Source organism: Urocitellus parryii, chromosome 1 (genome assembly GCF_045843805.1).
Source record: "Urocitellus parryii isolate mUroPar1 chromosome 1, mUroPar1.hap1, whole genome shotgun sequence".
NCBI classification, from domain to species: domain Eukaryota; kingdom Metazoa; phylum Chordata; class Mammalia; order Rodentia; family Sciuridae; genus Urocitellus; species Urocitellus parryii.
Window position 1 is genome coordinate 19,239,908 of NC_135531.1, and position 23,523 is coordinate 19,263,430.

A 23,523-nucleotide genomic window follows, 5' to 3' on the forward strand; every position below is an offset into this window, starting at 1 on the left:
GTCCTATAAATTCATCCCCACTCGCAGCGTCCCCTGGCAAACACTCGGCTTCCCTCCCTGGGCCGCTCCACATCTCTCCTTCTTGGTGCTAGGAGAACTCCAGCAGACAGCTCCTTGTCTCGCCGCTGCCTTCTACCTGCAGAAAAGACAGAAGGCGAGACCGCCGAGGAGGGAGGAACGCCTTCGACAGGCGCGAGGAAAGCCTAGTGTAGCCTCCACCAGGCAGAGCGCCCTTCCTCCCAGAGCGGGGCACCGAGGCGAAGCCCGGCGCGGGTGCGGCGGCCAAGTTCGGATTGCCCCTTTCTGTTGCTCCGAGACGAGCTCCGCACATTCCTCTGGATCTACCCGGCGAGGGGAAGGCGCGAGCCCGGCGGCGTCTCCACGCGCTCAGCGCTCTCCCTGCACCCCGGGGAGGGGCGCCTCGCGTCACCCACTCGCACCCAGCGCCTGGCCTTCCGAGCTCCAGCGCCTCCTCGCTGTTCTCCTCTCCCTCCCCCACCGCCAGGCCCGCCACAGCCTCCCGACCCCTCCCCTCTTCGGGCCCCGAGCCTCCCCTCCCCCACACCGGCCCCCAGGCCCGGGCTCCCGACGACCAGCCTGCGCTCCTGGCGCCCTCATGTCTTCAAGGGACTGCCCGCGCGGGTTGACGTGGTGTCTCATTCGGATCTCCAGGCAAGACCTCAGCTCCCGCGGCAGCATCAGACAGGCCCGTCTCACACTCCCAGCCACTGCGCCCCGAGGAGGCGCAGAGTGCGGTGGCTGCCGCTGAGCGGCCCGCAGCGCCAGGGGCCGGTGCAGCCGCAGCCAAGAGCGCCGCTCGCGCAGCCGTGTCACCCCTCACCCAAGGAAGGGGCGGCTGCTCAGACTTCGGCTTCTGGGGGTACAGGAGACCTACGGAGGAGGTGTCGGCAGCCCTCGCCCTTCTGGCGGCGGCGGCGGCTGGAGCCTTGGCCGCCGCCTCCTGCGTTCCCTCGCTGCCCCGCGCAACCCCAGGATTTCGAACTCTTGCCCCAGACCTGTTGGGCGGGGCTTCGCGCTCCTGCCCTTGGCCCGGATGGGTGTCCTGGCTGGGACTCGGTCCACCTGGAGTTAATGTCCACCTGGGGGTCTGCGGAGACCGGATCCGAGGTAAGTTGGGTGGGGGAAGTCTGGGTGGAGAGGGTGAATGCCGTCTGCGTCGCCAGCGGACACCGCTGGATGTGCAGAGTGTCTAGGACAAAAGGGCGCGTTTGGACCCCAGAGCGTGCAGTGAGGGTGGAAAGTAGACTAGAGGGAGGCGAGGCTCTGGGTGGACCCAGAAGAGAGAAGTTAAATGGTAGAGAGGCTGGCCTTGCGGAGGGGCAGGATGCCTTTTCCACGTGGGCAAAGATCTATGGAGCCCCTGATGCCCCTGGTGCCCGAAATGCCTGGAAGGGGAAGTAAACCTCCCAACTTGCCAGGGTGCTCCTCTGACATACCACGGAACCAAACCGGGCTTGGGTCATCTTGGAACCCGCCGTCGCCAAAATGTCTTTTCCAGAAGTGCAGCTGCAGAGATATTACTATTGCCCGGAATGTAACTTACTATTGAGCTTGTTTTGGTCTGTTCCTAGAGAAAGCTCAGGCCTCGGGAAAGACTGCTGCAAAGGTCCCGTGAACGTAAAAATAGAGGGCTCACCTCCTGAGGGGAGGTCTCCCAAAGCTACATTCCTCGCCTTTTTCAGGGCCCATTTGCTTGCACTTTCTTAATGCCCTCACTCGTCTGAGGTTAGGAGAGCGGCTCCTTGGACATTCCCGGCTTCAGGGCTCTATCTCGAGCAGACCCTGGGGCTCCTCAAGGTCTCCACTAGGCCACGGAGGTGATTATTTTAATGACCTTTTTTTTTCCTCCTGAGCTCTGTGCCTCCTTCCCGATAACACCCTCCACCACTTTGCACCACCTGGGGTTTGACTCGGCGAAGGTTCGGTTTTCAGCCCCAGCCAGTGAAAAGGAACCTTCGCCCGGGCTGGAATGGACTTTCACCGGTTCCCTCCAGGCTCCTGGCGCCTCGCTGATTTCCGCCAGTGGCAGAATCTGCCTGCAGAGCCTTTGCGCGCGCCCCGGGAGGGCTGTCCAGCCACGTTTGTGCTCAGTGGCGCGGGCAAACACACTCTCCCAGCCCCTGCTGTAGATATGTTCCAGTGCGATAGACTCTTCCCCCGCATTTTGAATACTTGAGTGTTTCAAGGAAAAGATGCAATTTCACCCCCACGCGCGCGGACTACCTCCCACAGAGCTCTCAAAGTGGGATCCGCTGGGTTTCTTTCCTGCCCGGAGCATGCCCTCACTGTTTCAAGGCGCCTTCGTTTTGGCGGGGGAGGTGTGGTCTTTTAGACAAGTGCAGGAAGCCCACCGCGTCCTTTACCCCACTCCTGCCAGAGATGCGAGTGCTCTCGGAACCCTCACCCAGCTTGCTGGCTAAAAGAGTCCCACATTATTTTTCCTTCCCCTGTCTTGGGCCCGGCAGTTATGGGGGGTTAAGAGGAGAAGAAGTCCTCCATGGGTTTAGGTTACTAGACACAATGAAGGAAAGCTGTTGCTTTCAGTATTTTCTGTCTCTAACCCCCAAAGAAAACCGCCGAGTTTGTAGCGAACCCCCTTTCCCGCTCCACCGCCTCCTTTTTCCTTTCCTGAGACCTGGATCTTGAAGGCAAAGCCCAAACAAACCTCCCAGCCTGCCAGCTCAAGAAAGTGCGGGGGCACTGGCGGCGGGAGCGCTCACCCGCTGCAAAGCTGTCTCGGTGACGAGGCGAAGGGGTTGTCGGAAAGCAGGTTGCCAAGAAACCACCTGAGTGGAAGTGGGAAGACCGAAACTAGGGAGAGAGAATGGAGGGGTAGGGGACGGTGAAGCAGGGGTGCCAGTAAGGACATCCGCAGGTTCCCGGGCTAATTCGGTTTGGGGAGGTTTGTAGAGGGAGTGGTTGTTCTCCGATTTTTTACTTAAAATGACAACGCAGCCTCGCGGCCGCGTGGGCACTGCGGGACTCGGGCGGTTTCTGGTGCCCCCTGGTGCCGGGAACTCAGAATCGACTAGCGGCCACTTCCATAGACACTCCTTCAGCATTCCTGGGCTTCCTCAAAGTCCCAGTCCAGGGAACTCACACAGTGCAGGCGTCCCTGGCGCGCCCTTTTTGCCCCACCGGGTGCATCAGTCCAGGACCCAGAGTTGGTCGAGCCTGCTCATCACAAGACAGTGTGGCGTGTCACCTGGCAGAGCCGACCTCGGCGTGGAGGTCAGGAGGCAGCCTGGTTCCCACACGTGGCAGAGTTAAGCTGTTCTCGCGCATTGCAAAGGCCGGAGGAAACACTTGTGGCAGATGTAGATGTTTTGGAAGAGTGACAAAGAGACAAGAGGTGCCGCTGGGTGGGGCCCAAAGGGACTCTGAGAAGAACGTCCCGCCCTGTGCGCGGATTCCCCAGACCTCCCCGCCCCAATTCAGCCGCCCAGCAAATATGGGCTCCGACAGTAACCGGCCCCCGCGGCACTCAGAGGGGAAAATACACCAGGTCCCGGGAGAGGAGGAAGCTCTTTCGGGGCGCTTGAGGCACCCGCCCTAGGGCGGGAACTGGGAGCCTCCTCCAGCGAGGCGGAGAATATTCCACTGTTTCTTTTGCTATCTTCGCCACATCCAATTTAAAAAACCCTCCGCCAGCCAAGGGTGGGGGGGAGGAAAACCCTCTTAATGCGGAAGGGAAATCTGGTGCCTCTGAGGCTTCCTGCAGGCGGGCACCGCAATTTGGGATGGCGCATTAGCCCCGCTCCTCCCTGCACCTCTCGACCGCCAGCCATTTCTCACGCACCCGGGAGCTGGCAGAGTTGACGTCAAGAGGCTGGGAGGTCTCCCAAAGCGCCTCTCTGAGCTCATTTTGCACGGCCGGGTAGTTTTCCTGGGCCTGGGCTTTTTACCGGGCTTGCCAGCCAGCCCACACAACAAGAAGTGCTGCAAGTCTGAGTTTTTAGTCCCCCCCCCCACGCGCGGGCGCGCGCGCGCGCGCGCGCACACACACACACACACACACACACACACACTCACACACTCTCCTGGAGCTCAACAGCTGCATGGAGAACAGACGCTCAAAGGATGGAAAATGCCTTCATCTCCGCAGCGGTGGGAGGTGGCGGCCGGAATTAAACTCTTCTCCGGGGGCCGGGGCTGGAGTTCTCGGTAGAGATTGGGACGCGGGCGGGTTCGGGAGCGGGGGTGTCCTGGAAGGGGCGGGCACACTAATAGAAAGGAAGGATGATGAAGTTTTTTGCATTCACCTGTAAGATGTCTCTCCCATGAAAAAAATTCAAGGAAGTTTTCCGAAGAATTCGTTTTATTGAGGAATGCAGGGATAGGGAATGATCCACTGCACGAACCTCATAGCTTAAGAATTCTCTGCACTCAGTGGTCCCCTGGAGAGAACACCGGGATTAGGAAGGGAAGGGTAACACCTTACACTGAGTTGACTCGTCTCTCCGCACTTCTCTATGGTTGGGGCTCAGCCCCGAGTTTACAATGCGTTTTTCCCGGACCTTGTGGACCTCCTTTCTGGGAATACGAGGCCTGAAGAGTCAAAAGGAGTTCATTCGCTAGGAACGGACGCCCACCCCCATGCGATCTCATATTCTGGGCCTTCTGGTGCTGTCGCGTGGCCCAGAGAGCTAGCGACCCCTCTCCGATGGGTAGAGATTCTGGCCAGAATCTCGAAAAGCTGCAATAGTAAAATAAGCAGTTTTCGCTTATACTACGGAGGATTTAAGGCAAATTCCTCTAAAACGTTTATTGAGCGCTTACTTTGTGCCCCGCAGAACCTTTTCACGTGTTATTTAATGTTCATAACCTTAAAAGGTGGAACGGGTATTTTAAGCCTCGTTGATTCTTTGGAAGTTAGGTAATTTAACCCGAATATTTTCATACAGGCCAAAAGTCTCCAAGTGCCTACTAACTTGTTCCTGCGACAAAACATTTATTTAGGTAGCAAGATTGAGCGTGGGCGGCGGGCGGGGTGAGCGCTTGCATCCAGCCAGCTCCCAGTTACCTTAAAGGATGGTCACAAGCCCCCCCCCCGCCGTGGGGGCAGATGGGGGGGCGCTTGATTTTATTCTCAAAGGGAAAGAGTTGTTGCTTGCTTAGTTTAAGGGCTGGCTTCCAGTGAGAGCTGCCAGGCCAGGAGGAAAGGGCTGGAAGACCGAGGCCAAGGACGCAGCGTGGGAGTTACCTAATGGCCCTCAGAGAATGGGGGCGGGGGGCTCCTATCCGCGCCCGCGGGTAGCACAGGCCGGAAATCCCGTCTCCCTGTTTGGAGGTTTACGGGCGGGGACAGCGGCCCTGCTCGAAAAATCTGACCCCTGAAACCCGATGGCGGAGGAGAGGATCAGCTGTGTCCTGGACCCCGAGTGCAAGCTGCACCCGGGACACATCTGGGAGAGGGACCCAGCGCGGCACTTGTCATGAGGGCCCGGGACGCCCAGGGAAACGCCAGCGTTCAGCGGTGCCCGAGGAGGGCGGTGACAAGTTTGGAGCGGGGCGCAGGGACAGGCGGGGATGCCGCGCCCGAGTAGCAAGCGCCGGGCCCTTGGCGCCCTAGCCTAACTTGCCTTCTGTGGTTCTCTCCCGGCCGCCCGCCCACCCGCACAGGTGCAGCTGCCGGACGGGACTCTAAGATGAAGTTATGGGATGTCGTGGCTGTCTGCCTGGTGCTGCTCCACACCGCGTCCGCCTTCCCGCTGCCCGCCGGTAAGAGGCCTCCCGAGGCGCCCGCCGAAGACCGCTCCCTCGGCCGCCGCCGCGCGCCCTTCGCGCTGAGCAGTGACTGTAAGAACCGTTCCCTCCCCGCGGGGGGGCCGCTAGCCGACCCCCTGACACCCCTTCCTGCCGCATGCACGCACCCCAAGCCAACCACAAAGGATATGTGACTCTTGACCCGTGAGCAAAGCCTGATGGGGTGCGTAGCTGTCTGCTGCTGCCCAAAGACTCCTTGCCCGTAAATTACACAGTGATGGTTTGCTCAGCACAGAGGGTATCCAGTGTTGTATCTTCATCATTCTGATGAACAGATGAATATTTGTCCACCACCACCCCACCACCACCACGGAACGCACACAAATTGTCTCCTCTCCTTTCCTCTCCTCTCCTCTCCTCTCTTCTCCTCTCCTCCCCTATTATGTATACACACTCCCATTGATTTTTTTTTCCCCATTCCATAGCCCTTTTATCTGTGCCTGGCTGTCCTTAATTTGAAATCTGTTGAACTTTCATCCTAAACTGCGCCTGCAAAGGAGAGTTCAGGTTTTCACAAGACTAAGCCAGAGACAGAGAAAATACAGAGGAGACTGGATTTACAGAGCAAGCATCTGGGTAGTGTCAAAATCTGTTCAGAAAAGTTCCCGGTCTAAAAAGACAAGGGTAAATAGTGCAGGCTGGAACTAGGAGGGGAAACTGGAGTTCACACCACATATGCAGTGCTAGTTCTATAAGAAGAAAACAGGTCATTCTTACTAGAAAGTCAACGATTTACCTCTCAAAAATTAACGTTCTAGAGGCAAGTCAATTAGTACATATCAACTGTGATTTGATATCATTTACCTTCCACTCTTCAGCAATTTATCTGTTGCATAAAATGAGGTATGCTAGATTACAAGCTACAGACATTGTTGGGGATGCGTGTAGATAGGAAGGTTGGCAATGGAAATTTTAACACAACTCCAAAATAAAGCAATAGTGAGTGTATGTAGCCAGGAGGTCACAATAGCTACTCCTCTTGCCCCTCAGAATTATCACTCTAGTTGTTTTGTACCTGAAATATACTGTGGTCATACCCACACAACTGGTGGCCTTGGGCTAGGAAAAAACCCTCATGTGACATACGCTTTTTTTTTTAATGCCTAATTACAGCCACAAAAACATCTTCTTGCACAAGTTCCAAGAAAGACTAAAAAAAAGTGCATTGATTAAAAGTCAAATTAGGACTTCCAGAAGTGATTTAGGATTAGAGGAAGTGGCTGATTCCTTGAAATTCAAGTACCTATTTTGTGTTTCTGTCAGTTATATGCATAAACTTATCTCAGAATGCTTTCAATTCAATCACAAATTTAGTGTCTCCAATAAAAAGTAAATTTAAAATGCCCTTCCTGCCATTGTCTTCAGAGCAGGAGACAGTGAGAGCTGCAGATCAAACTCAGGGCCTCACACAGTGAAAGCAAGTGCTTTACCACAAAACTGCATCCCCAGCCCTACCTAGCGTATTAAATTCTGGCTCCTGGTTCTGGCTGTGCTTTCAACTAACTCCATGATTTGGCATCTGATGAAGAGTTTACCACAGTGCAATAGAGGGAAGGCTTTCCACTTCAAAATGCCAGTAGCTATGAGATTTGCCCCTAGTCCTAATAGTCCTCTGGCAAGAGGCTGATTTAAAAAAAAAAAAAAAAAAGATGGGAATCACATGGCGAACTAAAGACTATGCTAGACCTCACTTCAAGAGATTCTGACTTAATTGTTTTAGAGTGTGACAGGCATCTGGACTTTTTGATGTTCCCCAGGTGGGTCTAATGCACAGACAGGGTTTAGTCACTAGAGCATGACAATACCCTAAGACAATCTGGGGCTCATATTAAGCACAAGCAGCCACAGAGCAAGCAAATGAGCATTACTCCTACCAATCCTAGGCAGGAGAGCATGATGTGTGACTGAGGATTACTTCCTGTTTCCCAAACCAGTGCTAAATCATCAGTGGACAAGATTCTGACCTCTATGTTCATATTCAAACCAGCAGAATACACCCATTTCTGTTTTCTGTATGAAACATCCAGAATTCTGTTTCTCCATAGTATAAACTAACCAAATAGAATTCATAACTGACTAACTTGCTTGCCCAAGTAAATGGTCCATGGCTGCCTCCTGTAGCAACTTCTAACTTGTATAAACTCAAGGACTTGTGATTTGCCTTTTGGGGATCCAGGACTTTTCTCTTTAGCTACCTTGTTCATTTGTTTTCCTTTCTGCCAGTATCATCACCAAAGGGAGATTAGAGCAGGAGTGAGGAATCTATAAGGCTACACTCACAAATGTCACAGCATATGAAAGTATTGGAGCTGTTTCTGGTTCTGAGACCTAAAACGGCAAAGCAACTTGGCCACGGGGCCAGAGGTCCATGATGGCATGAGGCAGGACTGCTGAAGCTGGGGTCAGAGTTTCCCCCAAACCTTTGAAATGCACTTTATGAAAGGAGGGTTTTAGATGACTGCATCCTGAGTTTCTTAACATTATTTCATTGTATTTTTATTACATATCTCAATTCTAGATCTGTTTTACAACTAAAAGCTTAAAGTACATGTGGTTTTAAAACTTTGCAATCTAAACACACGTATTCATTTAGCAAATAGTTTCTGTGTGCCAAGTACTCTCTAGGTGATGGGGGTACTTTGTTACACCTAGACACAAGTCCCTGCCCTTGTGGAACACACTTTGCAGTAAATGTACATGTGTGGGTCACATGAAACAAACATAAAGAAAGCTTGGGCTGGTTGAGTGAGCTTACTTTTTTATGCAACTGGAAGCCAGCCAGAAGAGACATTGAGCATTACTTTGTTAAATTCTAATTACTGGTAATTCCTTGTAACACAATGGAATTGTATACCACCAATTTCATAGCAGGTCATGAAATCTCCTATAGACACAGTCTTTTAAGTCAAGCTGTCAAGTTCTCAGGCTTGTAAACCATGATGCAAGTGAGCTATAATTCACAAGGTTACCAGTTGAAATCTCTGTCCTGGGTGACAAAGCCCATAAACTACAGGAGATCACAGAGGGTTCGAAGAAAGAACACAAGTTAGCACATTCAACTCAGACTGAAGTTTGTATCCCAGCCTTGCTACTTAACCAGATTTAACATCTCTTAAAACTCCATCTCTTCATCTGTAAAGTTGGGCTAATGTTAAACTTGCCTGGGTGTTAAATGAGCTATTGCTTTGGAATGCTTGTGCTCCATATCATAGTTGTTGTTTGCCACACTCCTGCTTCCAGTGGCCCCTCCCCAGGTACCTAATGAACTCCTTCTGTTACCACTTCTGCTAGGACATCACTCTAAAAGATGAAATTCCACACAGTCCAACGTAGTACAGACTATTTGGGGACTACTTTAGATCCCTTAGTTGGTTGGTTTGTGGGTTGGTTGGCCAGCACATAGACAGGTCAGCCTTTCCTGAGATTCTGCCCCTGGGTCAGCTGTCCTTGGCCCTTCCCAGGTTTCACAGCTCCATCCCTTTCCCAGTTGCAGAGCGCACCTACTTCCCACCAGACTCCCGTGCTCAAGTGAGAGAGACCCTCCTGTCCCAGGGCCAGGCAGGGTAAGAGCCTCCTATGTAAGTGATAGGCAGGCTGTGAGATGGAGGCTACCTATATTGAAAGGGAACACTTCAGATTTTTGGTTTTTGCTTTTTTGATACAAGGGATTGAACTCAGGGGCACTCAGCCACTGAGCCACATCCCCAGCCCTATTTTGTATTTTATTTAAAGACAGGGTCTCACTGAGTTTCTTAGCACCTTGCTATTGCTGAGGCTGGTTTTTAACTCACAATCCTCCTGCCTCAGCCTCCCGAGCTGCTGGGATTACAGGTGTGTGCCACCACACCCAGCTGCATTTCAGTTTTAATTGATCCCAACTGGACATGGAATTTAAAATGTTTCCTAAACCAAGGGAGAGGAAGAACTTCTAGTAAATGATCAGCCCACCACATAGCTGAGGAAGCTTCTGGTGCTGGATATGTCTTAATCTTTCAAATTCAATGTTATAAGATGCAGAATTCTGAATAAATAAACACCACTCATCGTTGCTTCCCATTGCTTTGGGACTGTGTGGGGGAACAAATGCTCTACTAATTACATAAGCTGGAAAGGGGCTCTGCCGCTTGGAAAGGGTCCCTAGAAAGAAACTGCACACCAGACTCTTAGGAGGCACTGATCCCTTACTGAGATCTGAGACCAGCACCTCCCTCTGGCCCCAGTTTGGAGACCTATTTTCAAATCATTGCTATTTAGAGAAATGCACTGAAGGCTCATTTTGAATTGTCCAGTCTTGGGACATTATGCTAGCCCAGCAGCCTAAGCAAGATGCTCCAATGAGTCTGCTTTAGTCGACAAAAATGAAAGGTATCTGATCTTTTTCCCTCCTAATATTCTTTTGCTCTTATTTTAATTTAGCCCCCACAGCCTTCACTTGATGAAAATACTTATTCTTTAATTAATCACATGAGCCCAATCAAGAAGCAATTATTAAATATCTTTCATGTGCTGGGTGCTGGGCAGCATCAAAAAGGCAACATGGTGAACTTGAATAGCTCGTGATTGAGTTGTAAACTATAGAAAGGCAGATGGGTGGATGGGTAAATGGGTAGACATTGTCAGTCAGACAGACAGATGTGTCTATCCTGAGGGGTTTGCGATAGTCGAAGTCAAGAATTCCTAGGAATGAGATCACTGGGATTTGAAATCAAAAGCAGGGAAAATTTGAACAGGTACTTGAAAGATGGATATTGAGAGAAGAAAGGACAAGGGTCCATTCCAGACTAAGGAGCAGAATGGGGAAATTTGTGACCATGATATGGGGAAGGTGTAGGTGTCAGCTACAAGGACAGACCAATGTCCAGGTACTGGGAGAGGTACTGAAAAGTCATGGGAACTGTTAGGTATCTTGACAGGTGATTATATGGTGCTGTGAAATCCAGGAAAAGAAAGGGTTTGCTCTCTTTTCTCTGGCAGTGGAGAAAGAACCACTGAACAGAGATGTCTTGCAGTAAATGTTAAGTGGGGTGTATCGCATGTGCTCACAAGTGGGGTCTTTGGCATAGGTCTATTTTTGTTTTTCAGTATTGTTTTCTTTTTCAAAAGCTTCTAGGCATAGGCACAATTGAATCAACCCTCAAGTAAGTGAATAGCTGCAAGTAAAAACTCATTATATTAGTGCCACAGCACCTCTTAAATATCCACATGGTTAAATCGGTTTTGAACAAATAGGTTTATATCTCATCCTAAATTGAGTGAATCTGAGCTCCACTGAACAAAATTATCTCCATTTCACAGGTAAAGAAGTGAGATCTAAAGAATTGTCCAAGGTCACAAATCTAGTAAGTGGTGAAGCCAGAGTTCAAGCCTCAGATGTCTAGTCCCAAAGGCAGTCTATTTTGGATTAAAACAGACTGTGCATCCAGATTCATAGATTAAGAAAACACAGACACTTGACTTGCTGAAAATATATTCACTAACTCTAAAACACAGATTTCCCGAAAAAACTGATCAAGCGAGTACAAAGGAGAAGAAAGAATATTAAATTTCCTTCAGGTCCCTTTTTCCATATCCACTGGAACCAGAGTAGGCCTAGACTGTATTATTAATAGCTACTTCAAAGCCCAGATCAGGAGGCTTTAAGAAAAGTAATTTGGATTTCTTTAAGAATTCCTGTAATACTGATGATTTTGCAATTAAGAAGGCTCCCTGACTCTCCATGACGAAGCAAAGTCTCAAGTGGCTGACAGGCAGACAGACAGCCCTTGGGAGGCCTTGTGGCAAATACTGGTTCTCAGATCACTCCCATTCTGCCCAGGGGCAGGGGACATTAATGTGGAGACCAAACGTGACCACACAAGCGCCAGAGCGATTGCCTGGTGGGGACAGGATTCAGTTTGCATAAACGGTATGTGTCACCATGAGAGCATAGTTACTGTAGCTAACTCGATAGAGGCAAAACCCACTCTTGTGTGACTTTAATAAGACAACTGAGGTGGAAAGCCATGGCTTTAAAATCATGGTCTTCAAACCTTTTTACCTGCAAACCTGACACTAAAGATATTAAAATCTACTGCACAGCTTTAAGTTGAAATCTAAAATTTTTTCATCAGAAGTTTACATAGTTGTGTAAATATCATTCCCAACCCCTTCAGGGATTGTGTATAGGCTTTAAATATCTTTTTGTCCACACTATCCACCTACCAATTTCCCTTCTTCAATTCATAGCAAATGCTCAAACTAAGGAACCCAAATAAATTGGCTTTTGGGTCAGAACATATATCTGACTTCATTTTCAATTCAAGTACACCTGTTAATGCGCACGCATCATAGCAGGCTCAACTTCCTAATTGTAAGATGAATAGGTGGACAGACTGACCAGATAGGAGTGCCAAGCCAGGATGAAGGCAGAGCCAGCTGCATCAGTATTTCTTGGTTTATTCTTCTGGCCTGTCTGCTAGTAAGTGTCCCTAGCAGAATGAACATCACACACCCTTCACTAAGATTGACCTCTATGTAGTATTTGCCTCATTTTTTTTTTTTTTTTGGAATCACTTGAGAATTCATCGAAAACATCATAACATTCAATACTTCACATGTATCTCCTCAGAATAAGGACAATGTCTTACCTAAGCACAATTCAGTTATCAGTCTCAGGAAGTTTAACACCAATATAACATTTATCTAATAGTGCACATTCAGATCTCTCTAATTGTGACAATAGTGTTCTCTATTTATTTATTTTTAAACCCAGGATCTTAAATTGCATTTGATTGCCTGCCTCTTTGTTCTTTAATCTGAAGTTATTCTCAAGCCTTTTTCTTCCCACGACATTGACATTTTTTTTTAAATGTAGGCTTTCTTGCCAGCTGTTTCCTGGACAGTCCTATACCTAGGATTCATCTAATTATTTCTACATGATTAGATTTAGGAATATCACTGGGATGCTATGCTATGTTCACAATGCTGTGGCCTCGCATCAGCTTGTGCTCCGTATCACTTGGGAGTCGCTGGCTCCCAAGGAGCCTATATGCCTGAGTGTCTTTTTGTAGCATGGAGGGTGTTCACCCCTCATTCAGGAGCCCAGAGGAAAGTGAGATTTCTATGGTGAGAACCATGCCTCCTGCAGCAAGGCACAAGGAGAACTGGATAAGGGGATGCAGGGACGGAGAGCCAGCATCAGGAGCATTCTTGGGCCCAGTTTAAGGAAAGCACATGTAGAAGTTGAGGACATAGACACTGGTTCCCTTAAAACTATCCACAGGCATTGCAGGAAGACTTCACATATGCCCAGAGGGTCGCACAGTACTTCAGTTTGAAGTCAGAAAAATATCAATCATGGGAATCGGTTGATCTGTTGATGCTTATGTACTTTATTCTCAGACATGTCTAGGGACCCAGAAAAGGCAGTCCCAAGACTGGTCTGATCCATCTGCCCTCAGACCACCATGCCAGGGAATTCAGGTCCTGGATAGAGAGTCTCTCCACTATAGAATATGCTAGGCTAAAAAGAGACCCAGGTCTGGATCCCCTTTAGGAGAATCTTGCTTTGTCCAGATATGGTTGCTCTTTGTGCCAAACAATGATCACACTGTGATCTCCCTGGGGCGTACTCAACATGTGTTGCATGCTTTCCATGGCACTGAGCTCAGTTTTTCTTATATTGATCTTGACCTAAGGTTCAGGTGTGACTGTTCCTGTTTTGAGATAGAGAGATTGAGGCTTCCAGGTGAAGCAGTTTAACCACCCTGAACCAGAGCCTGCTGAATCCTGTACTCACTTTTCACTACCCCCACAAAGTCACTTCCTGCCAGCTCAGAACATTCCAATGTGACTTTTTTGATGGCATCAAAAAGTCAGCAAGGAGAAAAAGCAGGCACAGGGGTTTTGCAAAGGTAGTTGCCTCAGAATGATAACCATATCTGATTGTGTGAAGTCCTTGAGATTCTAGTAAATTCATTTGCTTGGGATAGAAAGCCCCTCTATCAAACATATTCAAATGATAGAGAACATGTTTTTCATCCTCTTACTTTTCCTGTTATCTTGTCCAAGTCCCAAAGGCCCTCGGCCTTCTTTTTATCCCCTGATCTTATTGTGCCCTGGGAATGGCAAAGGGAAACCGAGTATAGACTCGAAGGGTATCCTGTGGCCTTTCAAGCTGGGGCCAGTGCTGTGTGTGACAGGAAAAACACATTTTCCACCAGGTTCCTTGGAGTCCCCTGCCACACACACATTCACCACAGGGGTTATTTATCACGGTGACTTTTGTGCATTTAATTTTACTGGGTAATTTCTCGCCCTTCCCTGTTAAGTTTTTTATAAAGGCAGTAGCAGAGCTCCTGGTGTGGGCTTGTTACTGTGGGGTGTTTATGGCTGGCTGTGGAGTGCTTTTAGCTCACACCAGGTGTTCATGGATTAGCTTACAAATGGACACCCTACTGGGTGTTTTCCTGATTTAAAAGTAGGAGAATGGGCATTTTCCCCCCTGGGAGCCATTCTGTATTACTGTAAAATCATTAGTATAACTATAATAAAAGTATGGACCACATACACAGAAATCAGAACAATTGGGATATGAATAATGAAATTACTGTTAAGTGAGTTGGGTTTTTTTTTTTTTGCTATTTATATTCATGAAGTAATTTCCTGTACCATTTCTTGCAAGTTCACTTAGTTGGGTTATAGGCCACAGTTCAAAATACAGTATAATAGTAAGTGTGTGCCATGTTGATTAAAGTTAGTGGAAATGGTAGATAAAAATGGAAATTTTGGTGGGCAAAGTGACTCTTAAAAATGTTACCCTGGTTCCATTTTTCTATAAACTGAAGTGGTTTGCATTCTAGTTCTTCTTTTCCTTCTGCCTTGAGAGAATCCAGAAATGCTTTTTTAAAACAACAAAACACTGGTGTTTTTACAACGCAAATAGTTTTCAAATAAACCAATGTCATGCCTCACTGTCAACAAACCACTGGTCATGGAGAGAATGTACTGGTGGCTCTGGAAAAGGTCACAGTGACTTTGTAAATTGCCCGAATTGTGACTGTTTTAGGGAAATAAATGCTGTGGACCCCTCTTGAGTTAACCCAAGAGTTGACTATGGCCAGGACGGTCTATCTAACAGTAGATGCATTGTGGTGGTCATGCATGATGTGAGATGCGTTAGCATTCAAGGCCTATGAAGTAGAGGCCTTTTTGTTTGTTTAAGTAGTTCAACTACGTGATAAAATCATCACTTTTTAATAGTAAAAAAGTAGTTCAACTACGTGATAAAATCATCACTTTTTAATAGTAATAGACAACAAAACTTGGCGAGTTTTTTTCAGGGAATTGGAACATTCTCATGGATTCATGCTGCACGTTTCAGAGGTCCCTGAAGGTCAAATAAGAACAAGGTTGGCAGCCCATACATGGCCTCCTAGGACAAGCTGTGGGCTCTTACCCTCTATGTTATGTCATTGCAGTAGGCGATTCTTGCCTAGTAGTTGTGATTTGGGAGTAAACTAAACACAGCTTTAGCAGCAAAACCAAAAATGAGTAAAATTGAGATTTTAAGAAAAGGGTGAGGTGAGTTTTTGACTTTGGATGATGGAGACTGAAGGAATTGTGGCATGTGAGTGTAATCATGTCCTCTGAGAGGATATTGGATCCAACTCTGCTTCTGAAGATGGAAACTGAGTTTTAAGAATTATTCATGGGGCTGGGGTTGTGGCTCAGTGGTAGAGCAGTTGCCTAGCACTGGGTCTGATCCTCAGCACTGCATAAAAATAAAAAATTAAAAAAAGGTATCATGTCCACCTACAATTAAAAAAAATTAAAGAATTATTCATACTGTAATCTGGGTATTTTCAGATGCAAGTTTGGGGTCCTTTCTACACAAATTAATAGGACGGGACATGATTTTATGATTTGAGAAAGGATTTGCAATGATTGTTTCAAATATAGCCGATTGAGCCTGCAAGTAAACTGAACAGGTTAGTATGCTAGATCCCTAAAATATCTCCTGTGGGGGCTTCACGGGACCCTTGATGGTGGTGGCTAGAGCGAAATGTTGCTCCCTGCCAAAGGTGGCTAGAAACCAAGGTCTAACATTGCTTTGCAGCCAGAGTTTGGACTGCCCACATCTTAGGGGTTTAGAGCAAGGAAAGGCCCCAGAGGAGGTCCAGTTGACCTCAGAAGGGTTAAGTGACTAGTCTAAGGTCACGCGGCTGGTCAGGGACTGACCCAGGCCTGGAATTCCGGGGGTTCTATCTTCTCCAACTCTGCAGCAAGAGCCTCCTTATTTGGTGCCAGACTGAGCACGAGGAGCTTCCGGAGAGGGGCCTGTCTGTCTGAATCTGCCCGCTGCTGGCTGCTGGTGTTCCGGTTTTGACTGGGAAATGGCCAGATGGGCCTTAGAGTGATATGCAGGAACCAGGATGTGGGAGAGATGCCCCTGAATGGCATGGCTTTTGCTTTTTCGGAGACTATTAGCTGTATTCTGTGGCCCATGGCGAACCAACTTTGGGATCTACCGAATGTGCCTAAGTTCATGCTGAATTTTTCAACCAAACTTGTATTTCTCACTTCCTGTTCTGAGTTGGGTAAATCGGTGAGGTGAAATCAAAATATCTTGTACTTGTCTCAAAGTAACTGACCCTTCGCCACAGGACTCAAAAAGCTACACAACAGTAGAATTTTTACTTAAAAACAAAAAGCCCTTCTGGGGCACTAAAACTAGCTTGAGCTAGTCCCCATTCAGTAGCCACGTGCCCCTGGGCAAGGATTGTTTTTCTGAGCCTCAGCTTCCGGTTCTGTAAAAAGATAAAGTTTACTCCTCCCTCAGTCTTTCCGAGCTGTTTGTAGGTTTAGACTTAGGGCTGTGTAGCTGCACTCTCCCTTTCCATCAATAATATTTTTAAGTGCTTCATGAAAGCTATTAATTATTTCAGATATTGATGAAGTTTTGTAATGTACTTTTAAAAGTAATACCCAACCATGCCATTCTTATAATAACATTTGAAAATTAGTGAAAGAAAATTTTTATATTTTATTCCAAAGAAAAATCGATTACTACAAAGAGAAATCGTCATTCTTGAGAAGTTATATAAATCCTTGGCTGATCTTTTCTTTTCCTATAAATATAAATGAATGTGCATGTGTCTTTGTGTAAACATCTCTCTATATATGTATGTGTACGTGTGTGTGTATGTGTGTGTGTGTGTGTATGTGTGTGTGTGTGTGTAGATTGAGAAAGGGATCCTATTTTTCAGATACTTGGCCTACATGGCAATTTGTACTTTACCTGTAATACAGGCAGGCAAAGAATATCAGATTAAATATCTCCCACCCCCAGGAAGTTTCCATCTTCCCCCTGTCTTGGGAGGCTCTGCATGTCGGAATGGACCCTCCGGCACTTGGACAGCCCCAGGTACATCATTCTGTGGCCTCTTACCCAAAGTACAGTCCCATCCCAGAACTGGGCTCTGCCCTGAGTGAGGGCATCCAGGCACTTACTCTAGACATACCTGTCACCTGTGTGGCCTGGCTAAACCTCAGCATGTCACCCCTTTCTGGATGCAGAAGCCAGACGCTCTATAGTGGAGTAGAGAGGAGGTCCTCTACCCAGAGGACGAGACATCTGTGCCTTCTCCAGCATCCTGCATCCAGCCAAAACTGACTTGGCAAATCTCAAACCTAGCCTGGAAGATCTCCCACCCCTCCTCCCACTTGGGTAGAGGCACTATGAGACCTGGATCGGGTCCCCCCTCTTTCCTGGACTCCTCACAGCCTCAGAGGCTTTCCCCTCCATCCTCAGAGTCCTCTCCATGCTGATGAGGAGGCACATCCTCATGCTTTGTGGACAACCTTGTGCTGCTTCTCTCTCAGACCCACAGGTTGTGTACCAAGGCTGAAGGCCAGCTTGGATTCTCAGCCTAGCCAGGATAAGACGGACAGCCCAGCCATAAGTATAAAAATGTTCTTCTCATTAAAGTATGGTTAACCTAAACTGTTGTTAAGAGAAATCTGACATTTCAGGAGAATCCTTTGTCTACCAATGCCAGCTTAATCAAGATAATGTTTTGAATTATGTCATTTTTAGTTTAGATCTTGTAGGAAGTACTTGGAGCCCTCACCACCGTTTCTATAAAATCTCAGTTAACTTTACAAAACAGTCACTATTCCAGTCCTTTGTTCCTAATGTGACGTTACTACTTTATTTTCCCCATGATGAAGAAAGGCAAAGTCTCTGCAATGAGGTTTATTCCCAGAGTAGTGTCCCAGTTGGGTTTCATTTGTTTGAATAGCACTGTTTATATAAAGGGACACATCAAAGTTAAAATATTTCGAATAGAATAATGCCAAAATATTTGGTTGCAATCTGAAGGATGACTTAAGTTCATTTAAGCGTTTCGATTTTTCAAAAACTTCAGCTTTGAGATGGACATGTTTTCCAAGATCTGTCCTCCAGGTGTGTCTGGGAAATGAGCAAACATTTGATCCACCTGTTTGTTTTAAGGATGCTCTTCTCTTGTGGTTTGCAAGTATTTTATGAACAAAGTTAATCTTAGTGAGAGCTGTTTGTGAATTTGACACTCTGCCACACCCTTTGTTGGATGAAGAAGAAAGTGATAGGCCTTAAACTTTAACTTAGAAAACTGATCCAAACCCCAAACCCTTATTTCCCCCCTCAGTTCAGTGAATTCCTGGAAGATTGAGGCAACTGTGGGCTTTTCGGTTCATGATGGGGAGTTACTTGCCTGGGCTGGGCCAAAGGCTTCTGTGGAATTCTTAAGAACAGGCTCAGTGAGGACTGCCCAGCACCCTCTCCAGAGGTATATGCCACCTAATGTCCTCAAGTGCCCAGCATTGACAAATTGAGGTTCTCCCTTTGAATGAATTCAATGGCATCAAAAGGCCTGAAATTGGAGGAGACAGGACTATTTATTTGCTTTGTGGTTTGGAAAATACAATGTCGCCCATTCCTGGTTTTCAGAATTCATATTGATGTAAAATTTTCTGTATAAATATTTTTGTTCTATTTTTCAAGAATATGCAGGGGGCAAAAAACTCCTTCAACTCCATAAGCCTTACCTGCAGGTTAAACTTGGAGCTTAAATAATGTCTCTACATTAGCAACAAGGTGAGGAGGGAGATTTCCCATCAAAGGGAGGAGTTCTCAGTAGCTACAGCCTTCAGTTTAACAAGTAGAATATTATCCTCATGCCTCCCAGGTGACAGGAAGCACATCCACCACCACCCCCATTTTTTTTTAACTTTACTTTTTAGAGCAGTTTGAAGTTTATTGAAACTGGAGAGGAAAGTACAGAGATTTCCCATACACCTCCTGCCCCCCACACACAGGCACCGCCTCCCCTGTGACGATGATCCACACCTGAGCAATACATCTGCTACAGTCCATGAACCTATGTTGACGTGACAATCCATAGTTTACATGAGGTTCACTCTTGGTGTGGTACACAGTGTGGCTTTGGAAAAATTTATTTTGGTTTATACTCCCCACCCCTTGGAAGGCTTTTAACTCAGGGTGAGTGATCTCTTACCACACCATCTACAATCTTAAGTAGTTTGTGCATTCACATTCTACACATGGGGAAGCCAAGTGGAATTTAAAATACGCAAAAGGGCACTGAACTTTCTCATATAGTGTAAACATATTCCAAATATTGCAGTATGTGTCCCACATGATATTTGGAACTACTTCTATTAAAATTATATTCACTATTTACCTGAAATTCAAATTTAACTTGGCATTCTCATTTTATCTCATAAACAAAGCCAGGCAATTACAGTGTCTGGAAAAATTTTTAAGAACATTGAAAATATTAGAACATTTTTATAACCATATAAAATCATATAACATCAATGTTTGAGTCTTAAACCAAGGTAACTTGAAATTTTATTGCTTGAATGTTTTGCCATTAGCTTAGGTTGAAATTTTAGTAATATTTTATCCTCACTTCTGATTAATCTTCAGTTGATTGTTAATCGATCATAGCGCTCAATACTCCCATGTTCCTAAGTTAATGATCTATCCAGGAATTCTTGACTAGAGCCTGGACCTCATGGTGTGAGTTCTTTGTAAAACATAGTCTTATTTTTTTTTTCAATTTAAAGACTCCTTTGTATTTTGATTGATCACCTCAAATATATTCCTTTTAGAAGTTTGTTTTTCCATACAAGCATTTTTTTTACTATCACAAGCAAATATTTATTTTTACAAATACATACAAGCACACATATTTATTTTCTCTTTTATAGTTTATTATTGAAATAAACCACAAATAGCATAAGCAACTTATTTTTAAAGATAGTTTTTTTTTTTTTAAATCAAGTTTAAGGATTTTTTTGTTGTTTTTAAGAAAACTTCCTAAGGAAGACCAGTTAGGAAATGAGGAATTGGGAATGCTCCCCTACTCTGGCAAGCCCCTTGAGAAAGGACTCCCAGGAGTCTTTTGAAGCCCCAGGATGAGGTGGGCATGTGCAGCTGAACTTTAGGGTTGCAGGGGGTTGGTGAGGAAGGTGGGTTTGTAGATGGTCCTTCACTCTCGGACGGGAGACAACTGTGTCATGCAGGACATCCCAGGTTTCCCAAGTGCTAAGGGCTATTTATTTTGGAGCCTTTCGTTTCATAAAGATACAGTACTCAGTGGAAGTCCCCTTGAAAAACTAAGGACTCTTCCCCCCACCCTGAGAAAGTGATTGATTCACTAAACAAACAGTTATCAGGGCCTCTGGGGACCAGATGGTGTTGCTAGCCCTTGTTGGTGATCCATCGGTAAAGAAGCCAGACACAAGTCCTGCCTCTTGGAGTTGGCCTGCTATCAGAGAAGACAAAGAATAACACACCTGAGACCCTCAGGTGGATAATGTGTTGGAACACAAGGATTATTATGGTGGGGCTGGAGGGGGACAGGGCATGGGGACTAGGGGTTCCGAGGGACTGCTTTTAAGCCAGGAATTCAGGGTGGGACTTGTTGAGTCATAACATTTGAGCAAAAACATGAAGGAGATGTGGGTGTAGCAGAGAGGAACAAGTAGTTCTAGTGGCCCTGGTAGAGAAGAAACAGCCTGCAAAAGACCTAAGTCCCCATTTGTGTTTGAGCTGTGGTTCTCAGTCCGGATGACTTAGAACCCAGGGAACATTTGACCACATCTAGAGACGTTTTAGTTTGTCGTGAGCAGGATGGGGTAGAGGTGGGGGATGCTCCTGGAGTCTCCTGAGTAGAGGCCAGGGATGCACCTTGACATCCTACAAGGCAGAGGACAGCCTCCCGTGACAGAGAGTGATCCAGTCCAAAATGTCAGCAGTGCCAAGATTGAAAAGCCCCGTGCTGGAAGCTCAGCCAGGGAACCAAGGTAGCCAGAGGGAAGGGGGTAAGCAGAGAAGTTGAAATGAGGCCAGAGATAGCAAAGGCTGGGGGCAGAGGAGGTGGCCAGGTCAGGTAAGCTTTTAAGCCAGTGAGGACTTGGGCTTTTACTCCAGGAGAAATAGGGAGTGTGGAGAGTTCTGAAAGGAGGAAGGAGATGATCTGAATGAACCTTTTTAGAGTATCCCCCTGGGTGCAAAATAGATAGAAAGGGGGATATGGGTAGGGTGGATGGGAGACAAGAGTTCAGAAGCCACTGTGGCTTCAGCCAGGGTGGAAACAGTTTTGTGCCCTCTGTGCAGATATCAAGCAACAACATCTTCACAGATTCCAATCCCTAATCTTTTCATTATTATGTATCAAATATGTGTATCTGGTTAAGGTGCCTTAACCACACACACACATATATATGGCTAAGGCACCTTAGCTAGATTTTATTTTACACAGTAGGATACCTGCTGCTTTAATAATTAAATAGGTTAGTTTCATTCCATTTATTTATTGTTTTGAGCTCACTGGGTCTCACTTTTAATTTTAAATGGCTGAGTTATGGATCCAGCTCGCGTGTAGTGACCTCAAACTTTAATAGGCATTATGTGCAGAAATACCCCAGTTCCATACTGGGGGTGACATACAATACTCAGAACAGTTCTTATATTTGGTCTTTATAAATAATGTTTAAGATTGCCTAAGTATGTCATTCTGAGCCATTTCATTCCACCAGAAGATAGTTTAGGCTTACGATAGAATAATTTGAAGTAGGAAAGGCACAATGTAATCTTTCTGTGTTTTAACATAATCTTGGCAAAAAAAAAAAAACCTTTCTTACTAACACCTTTCTTGAGGTGTATTTTACTAAGCCACTTATAACCCTAAACATTACAAGTTGCCTGAAAATGGGATATAGAGACCATAAAAGGCCTTGTACCTAATGAATAGGAGTTTGATTTGCTTTTATTTTAGAATGTATTACATTGCTCCAGTACTTACTTTTCTTTTATTCAGTTGGCCAAAACAAATTCTGAAATATTCAGATAACAAGAGTTTGCAAATTCCGACTTTCACCAGAGGTCCCAGACATCTTCGCACCCTCTCACCTTCCCCATGGGATCTCCCTAAAGGGCATAGCTATTGTCCTCCTTGCGGCCAGAAGGTGAGAGCCCTGGGACAGCCTGCAGCAGAGATGTGGCCTCATCCCTAGGAATGGGGCTGTGCCCATCCCCAAACAGCCTCTGGTCTCCTTTATTGCTGTGATGAATTTACATCATTGTACTTTTTTTTTTTTTTAATAAAAGTCATGCCATCCAAAGGAAGAGCAAACCAATCTCTTTGTTAGTAAAATATAAGTTGTTTTTCCATTCTTTAATCTTTTTTTAAAGGAAGTTCTAAAATAGAATTGAGTCCCAGTTCTGTGTTCTGTCAGAATGGCTCCTGTCCCACTCATACACAGAGGGTCAGGGACAAGCACTCAGTATTCCACATCCAAGTAACAGAGTTGGAAGCTATAACTGGTTATCATCCAAGTCAGTGTTTCTCAAAGTTTGGTCCATGGATCATGGACATCAGAATTCCTCTGATCTCTTCTTATCAAAAAGCCAATTTATTTTGGCTCCTTAGTTTGAAAGGTTGCCATGAATTGAAGAAATAAAATTGACAGGTACAAGATTTGGACAAAAATATCTCTAAAACCTGTACACAAGTCCCAAAGGGGTTGGAAATGACATCCGCTACAACTGTTTAACTTTATGGTGGCCTGTGATGATCACAGTTGTCTTATGTGATATTTTCTGTTTTATTGTTGAACAGCCAATATGCCAGAGGACTATCCTGATCAGTTTGATGATGTCATGGATTTTATTCAAGCCACCATTAAAAGACTGAAGAGGTCCCCAGATAAACAAATGGCAGTGCTTCCTAGACGAGAGCGGAATCGACAGGCCGCAGCCGCCAACTCCGAGAATTCCAGAGGCAAAGGTCGGAGAGGCCAGAGGGGCAAAAATCGGGGTTGTGTCTTAACCGCCATCCATTTAAATGTCACTGACTTGGGTCTGGGCTATGAAACCAAGGAGGAACTGATTTTTCGGTACTGCAGTGGTTCATGCGATGCAGCTGAGACAATGTATGACAAAATACTCAAAAACTTATCCAGAAATAGAAGGCTCGCGAGTGACAAGGTAGGGCAGGCGTGTTGCAGACCCATCGCCTTCGATGACGACCTGTCATTTTTAGACGATAACCTGGTTTACCATATTCTAAGAAAGCATTCCGCTAAAAGGTGTGGATGTATCTGACTCCGGCTCCAGAGACTGCTGTGTATTGCATTCCTGCTACAGTGCAAAGAAAGGGACCAAGGTTCCCAGGAAATGTTTGC

At 46.4% G+C, this 23,523-nt stretch overlaps 1 protein-coding gene across 3 annotated transcripts; it reads left to right on the forward strand.

The window, feature by feature from the left end:
- Positions 1-871: 871 nt before the first annotated feature.
- Positions 872-23,523, forward strand: Gdnf (glial cell derived neurotrophic factor). Of its 3 annotated transcripts, none has more exons than XM_026401796.2 (3): positions 872-1,128; positions 5,644-5,820; positions 22,959-23,523. In XM_026401796.2, exons 2-3 carry the CDS (start codon positions 5,670-5,672, stop codon positions 23,441-23,443), a joined length of 636 nt encoding a protein of 211 aa, XP_026257581.1. In that variant the 5' UTR covers positions 872-1,128; positions 5,644-5,669; the 3' UTR covers positions 23,444-23,523. The 3 variants fall into 3 exon arrangements, with proteins under 3 accessions (XP_026257581.1, XP_026257583.1, XP_026257580.1); XM_026401798.2 differs by having other exon boundaries at positions 5,644-5,742; XM_026401795.1 differs by lacking the exon at positions 872-1,128 and adding an exon at positions 4,102-4,135.

Coding starts and splice junctions, on each gene's coding strand:
- Gdnf (XM_026401795.1), top strand. CDS start 4,102: ATGGAAAATGCCTTCATCTCCGCAGCGGTGGGAG. Junction 4,136..5,643: donor CATCTCCGCAGCGGTGGGAG/GTGGCGGCCGGA, acceptor CCACCCGCACAG/GTGCAGCTGCCGGACGGGAC. Junction 5,821..22,958: donor CTTCGCGCTGAGCAGTGACT/GTAAGAACCGTT, acceptor ATTGTTGAACAG/CCAATATGCCAGAGGACTAT.